Below are 6,005 nucleotides of genomic sequence, written 5' to 3'. Positions count from 1 at the left end.
AAAATTTAAAAAAAATCCTTCTAAATCCTCCAGTTTTCTGAAATAAATATTTTCACGATTTTTCAAAAAATAGCAGATCTACAAGCTCATAGCGCGCCACTCGGTGGCGCGCTATGAGCTTGTAGATCTGCTATTTTTCAATAGCTAAATTGTTTTGAACACCAAAAGGGGTTCCCGCCCAAAATGGGTTAACTGTCCTTTTGCGCAGATCACGCAAACCTCAGCAAAAAGAAAAGGACAATATCGATGGCCTCCAACTGTACACAAACAAAAAGCGAATAAATTGTGAATCGGTGAGCACCCGCATGGCGAAGCAGCAGCACCACCCCTCCCCAGCCCCCCCAGGTCGTAACACCAGGCACCACAAAGGGTTAATCAGGTGCTGTACATATAACTAATACACATCACTATTATTAAATTAAATCCACACGCAAACCAGTGTTGATTTCGTCGACTAAAAATAAGACGAAAACTGTTCGTCGACTACATTTTTCCACTGACGAAAACTAAATGGAAACTAAATGAAAACTAAGATATGATGACTAAAACTAAGAGTAAATATACTGACAATTTTGTCAACAAATAAAAACTAGACTAAAATGTTAGGAAGGGACTAGTGGACAAGAGATCCAGTTTAAGGCTGAGCTCACACCTTTCATGCAATTCTGTGCTCGTTGGATGCTCGTTGGATGCATGTTGTGTTGTGTCATGGCCGCCCAATGTATTGCCAATGGAGGTCACATGGTTTGACCCAACATTGTGTTGTGTGAGGGGGAGGGGCGCACGACTGCGCCCCTCCCCCTCACACAACACAATGTTGGGTCAAACCATGTGACCTCCATTGGAAATGCATTGGGCCGCTGGGCGGCCATGACACAACACCCAACGAGCACAGAGAATTGCATGAAAGGTGTGAGCTCAGCCTAAGTCATTTTACAATTAGTTGCATGCTGAAAATAGACGATCTACAAGCTCACTTGTGGGCTTGTAGTGTAAAAAACTGTCATTACGACGGCATCAAGGCCCACCTAAATACATTTTGTTCGATTAAATCTTATATTTAGTCGACTAAAACTAGACTAACACTAAAACATTCCGGGTGACTAAAATGTGACTAAAACTAAATGAAAACTATTCAAGAGACTATGGCTGTCAAAAACAACACTGAAGCAAACACATTTCTGGCCACTTTAAATTACTAAGTAAGTAAGTAAGTAAGTAAGTAAGTAAGTAAGTAAGTAAGTAAGTAAGTAAGTAAGAAAATACTTTTCAAAATAAAGTTAAGAGGTGCTGAACAGTGAGCACAGAACAAGCAATCAACAAGTTAATCAAGTTAATGAGAATCTTTGAGAATTATTAGTGAGGACCTATTATATGAAGATATGTTGAAAAGTGGTGAAGTGGTCCTTTAACAAACTGATTTGGACCAAACCCATGCAAAAACACTTTATTGATCTATCTGTCTGTGGTGTTAAAATGGAACAGATGGCTGTTATTCATTGATTACATGTTACATTACATAGTCTCCCCTTTATCTGAATAATGGAAATATGAATTATCCTCTTGAACCCCAGCATGACTATTATGGGGGGAATATTTCCCAAAATAGCAGATCTACAAGCTCATTGTCTATTTGAAACCCCCCACCCTCACCCCCCCACAGGCGGGTGGTAGCTCCAGGCACCACAAAGGGTTAATCAGGTGCTGCAGATACACAACTATTACTAGTTAATGCATATCTCTAGAAAACTATTTCACAAATCCAATAGCGTCTTAACCCACATGGATCGTCGTACCATCCTCCATTATACAACCTAGCACAGTCTTGTACTTCCCCACCATTAGGCTGACCAGGCTCCCAGTACCTGTAGAAGTAGAAACATTAATACATTACAATACCTTCACAACAAGGATTTCATCTGAATGTTTAGGTTTTTTTTAATCATGACTTCAAATTATATTACATTATATATTTACGTACAAATTAACTGGACAATGAAATAGACAACGGATACAGAGTAACTGTTGTATTATAGCCTTTGATTCCATTTAGAAATAAATATGAAGAGGAAATAATGTGAAATGTAGTTTGCTGAAAATAAATGTAGTTAAAATGTTTTCTTTAACCCATTCTGGACGGGAACCCCTTTTGGGGTTCTGTACAGTATGTACAGTATTAAATAAATGTGATGCTGCTATATAAATATTTGTTTTTCAGAAAACTTAGGTCAGTATTTAGAAGGCGTTTTTAGAATCGGCCTCAGTAGAATAATGAAGGTAAAGTCTTACGTTGTGGTCAGTGTTGTTCCATCCACCCACTTCCACACTCCGTCACACCATGTCTCTCTGTCGGTCAGTCCAAACCACTCTCTGTCGGTCAGTCCAAACCACACATACTTGTTTCCGCCAAAGAGTCTGTCAACAAAGTCCTGGACAGACAAGCAGCTGGTTACTGAAGTACAATCTGTACAATACTAGATGTGTGTCTCAACTAGATGGAGTAGGTTACAGCATGCACGCACACACACACACACACACACACACACACACACACACACACACACACACACACACACACACACACACACACACACACACACACACACACACACACACACACACACACACACACACACACACTTCACCTGCTTCTCTCTGCTCTTTATGGTCATCAGGTCAGATTGTCTGGCTGTACAGAATGCTCTGCTGTCCTCCCAGGTCTTCACCTCAGTAGAGTGGTAGTAACACCCATCACCACCTAATGTAAATCCACGTGATTCTAACAACAAAATATAATGTTAGACACTGTTTTTAATGTGATCAGATTAATGACAAATGCTGAACAACATGATATAAGAATGTATAAAAACAGTGATGTCTCACTGACCACAATGAATCCTCTTCAGTTCGGTCAGGTTGTCATGTCTGGTCAGTAACTCATAACTGGTCTTCCACTGGTCTCTCTGTTTAGTCAGGTCCAAATCTGCAAGAAGGAAAATCAACAAACTGATTAGGTTTACATCCAACTTTATTGCATTTGACAATGAGACAAATAGAGGTGTCCGGTTGGCACAGGGTTGAAGTTCTAGCGTTTGTCATTGTAAAATATCTATGTGTCCACAAGGACAGACAGTTAACAGTTTAAGGGCCCCAGACGGAGATCACCGTCAAGTTCAAGTGCACGGTCAGTGCACTTGACGCATCGCTCCACAGCCTAGGAGCGCTTGTTGCCCAATCCTCGGTGTTGCACAACAGTGACACGTCATCGAAAATGCTCCCTGCCTGTTTAGCGGACGACAACGAAAATCTTAAAACGTTCATAACTCGCGATCTAAATCATCCCGTCTAATTATGAACTAGAAAGGTCGCAATTTTCAAAAATTGCAAAGTGTGGTTGCCGCAGTCGCTTACATAGTCCAACTCAAAAATACTTGAGTTGGACTTTTAGATCTTCCCATGTTAAGTGAATGGGGAAAATGAATTCACTAATTAATTAATATCAATTCAACTATACAACATTTCTCTTAGCAATGAGCAAGCACACCATTCCCGATGAAGTCGTCGATTTGACATGGCTCAAGTGCCTACAGTCAAAACTGTGGGAGTAGCGTTTCAAAAAAAGTCTTACTCCAGTAAAAATAAAGTGTTACAATTACAATAGTCTGGCAACCACACTAATAATAAATAAAGTGTTACATTACAATAGTCTGGTTGCCCACACTAATGAATGAAAAGAAAAGGTAAGGGGAACAATAGTATGGTTGCCCATAGGCAACCACACTAATAAAGTGTTACAATTACAATAGACTGGTTGCACTAACTAGCTTTGGGGATGCGTCAGAGCTGGATTCCTGAATGGGAAATTCTGGGCACAAGCCCTGCAGGGCCCAAAGAGCAGGGTGGCACTGTAGAAAATTAGGCCAATTAAGTCAGAGGCATTCACCCTGGAAATCTTAATTATAGCGGCTCTCATATAATGTTATGTATTGTTACATATACACATAATAAAGTGGTGAAAGAACATAACCAGCTGATCAGTCAGTCTATCATATGATTCTAAAGTAAATGCTGGGTGTATGACTTGACTACCGCGGCCTGAATGATTCAGCCCTGCAGCCCTGGTGTGAGATATGATCTGGACAACAGATGTCAATATGAAGTTGAGGATAACATTGACCACTTCTGTGTCTTCTGTCTCTCTCCTTTCTTTCGTAATCTTTTTTGTCATCAGCTTGGTCATATACTTCTCTCTTTGTTGACGTTTTGTTAACTCATCCTCCTGCCGTTAACCCAGTGGTGGAAAGTAACTAAGTACATTTACTCAAATACTGTACTTAAGTACAATTTTGAGGTATTTGTACTTTACTTGACTGTATTCCAATTTCCAATACATTTACATCTACTCCACTACATCTCAGAGCCAACATTTGTACTTTTACTCCACTACAATTATTTGAAAACTTTAGTTACTAGTTACTTTGGAGATTTACATTTTGATTAGAAAAACAAATGCTACTCACTGAGTATGACCAGGACAATGATGCCAGCCAATAGGAGCAGCCCCACACACGCTGCAACAGCTTTGAAGACATTCTTCTTAAATCCTGAATGTAAACATCAGACACATTTTCACTATTATTGTATACATTAAGGCAGAGCACATGTATTGTGTTGCGCATGTGAATAAAAGCGAATTCCATTAAACACATCCAATAAAGCATTGACAAGAGAGGCTCTGTGATGTGGCTGCACCAAGAGAGGCTCTGTGATGTGGCTGCGCCGACAACTGCTATTGCGTAAGATTGATAGATGTGTTACTTAAATCATTGTATTATTATTATTATTAGTAGTAGTAGTAGTAGTAGTAGTAGTAGTAGTAGTAGTAGTAGTAGTAGTAGTAGTAGTAGTAGTAGTAGTAGTAGTAGTAGTAATAGTATTCTTTGTTTTTACCTCCATGCTGTGCTGTGTTCCCAGGGTCAGAACCTCGGAGGTTTTCGTAGACGGTTAGTTCTATACCTCCATGCCGTGCTGTGTTCTCAGGGTCAGAACCTCGGAGGGTTTCATAAGTGTCGTCGGTCGGTTCTGGTGTGGTGTAGATGTCTTCAGACATTTTAGGTTGAGTTCAGTTGAATTTCTGAGTTGAATTGAGTTGAGTTGAGTTTCTGAGTTGAATTGAGTTGAGTTGAGTTTCTGAGTTGAATTGACTCCAGTTGAGGTGTACACGTCTTCAGATATTGTAGTGGGTTTTCAGACTGCTCTCCTTGTACAGCTTGATGGAACAGAAGAGAGGAAGTTTGAGAGAGGATGAGGATGTGCTGAAATTGCACTGCTTCCAGCCAATCAGAAAGCAGCTGCTGTGGTGTGAATTTCCTCAGCAATGATGCCGGTGCCCATAGACATATATACATAGACGCCCCTTCCGACTGACGCCCCTAGACGTCAGTCACTTTAACCCATGCTATCCACGAGATATCTCGTGGAAAGTTATCAATTCCATCAGAGCCATCCACGAGAAACACGAGATTTGATTAAAAAAAATCACACCCGTGTGAACTGAGTGGTGTAAGGTCTGTCTGACGTAATGAAATCATGTCTGACGTAATGAAATCACACCCGGGTGTGATTTCATTACCTGGCTTTGTTTGTGCAGAAAAAATGAGCATGGTTGCTATGTTCACCCTGTTCACCCGGGTGTGATTTCATTACGTCATTACAACAGGGTGAACATAGCAACCATGCTCATTTTTTCTGCACAAAAAAGCCAGTTGTAGGAGTGGTTTACACCACTCAAAAATACAGGGGAGACGCAGTACTCAAACTAGAAAAAGTGCCCTTCTGGGCACAGAAAAAGTGCCCTTCTGGGCACTCCTATCCTCCTGGTCTCCACCAGGAGGATAGGAGTGTGTGTGATGTTTGGAAAAATGTTTAGGAGTAATGTAAACGTGTTTGTGTGTGTGTGTGTGTGTGTGTGTGTGTGTGTGTGTGTGTGGCGACTTGGCCTGTTG

General features: G+C 40.7%; 1 protein-coding gene across 1 annotated transcript; it reads right to left on the bottom strand.

Moving 5' to 3' along the window:
* Positions 1-1,501: 1,501 nt before the first annotated feature.
* Positions 1,502-5,243, bottom strand: LOC306942289 (C-type lectin domain family 17, member A-like). Its single transcript, XM_079528098.1, has 6 exons — positions 4,951-5,243; positions 4,521-4,604; positions 2,888-2,983; positions 2,646-2,779; positions 2,290-2,429; positions 1,502-1,865 (listed from the first exon to the last, which is right to left on the bottom strand). Exons 1-6 carry the CDS (start codon positions 5,108-5,110, stop codon positions 1,742-1,744), a joined length of 738 nt encoding a protein of 245 aa, XP_079384224.1. The 5' UTR covers positions 5,111-5,243; the 3' UTR covers positions 1,502-1,741.
* Positions 5,244-6,005: the final 762 nt, after the last annotated feature.

Source organism: Electrona antarctica, assembly GCF_951216825.1.
Source record: "Electrona antarctica genome assembly, chromosome: 18".
In the NCBI taxonomy this organism is placed as follows: Eukaryota; Metazoa; Chordata; class Actinopteri; order Myctophiformes; family Myctophidae; genus Electrona; species Electrona antarctica.
This window is presented reverse-complemented; position numbering and strand designations above follow the sequence as displayed.

Coding starts and splice junctions, on each gene's coding strand:
- LOC306942289 (XM_079528098.1), bottom strand. CDS start 5,110: ATGTCTGAAGACATCTACACCACACCAGAACCGACCGACGACACTTAT. Junction 4,605..4,950: donor GAACACAGCACAGCATGGAG/GTAAAAACAAAG, acceptor GTTTACATTCAG/GATTTAAGAAGAATGTCTTC. Junction 2,984..4,520: donor CATTGTCCTGGTCATACTCA/GTGAGTAGCATT, acceptor TCCTTCTTGCAG/ATTTGGACCTGACTAAACAG.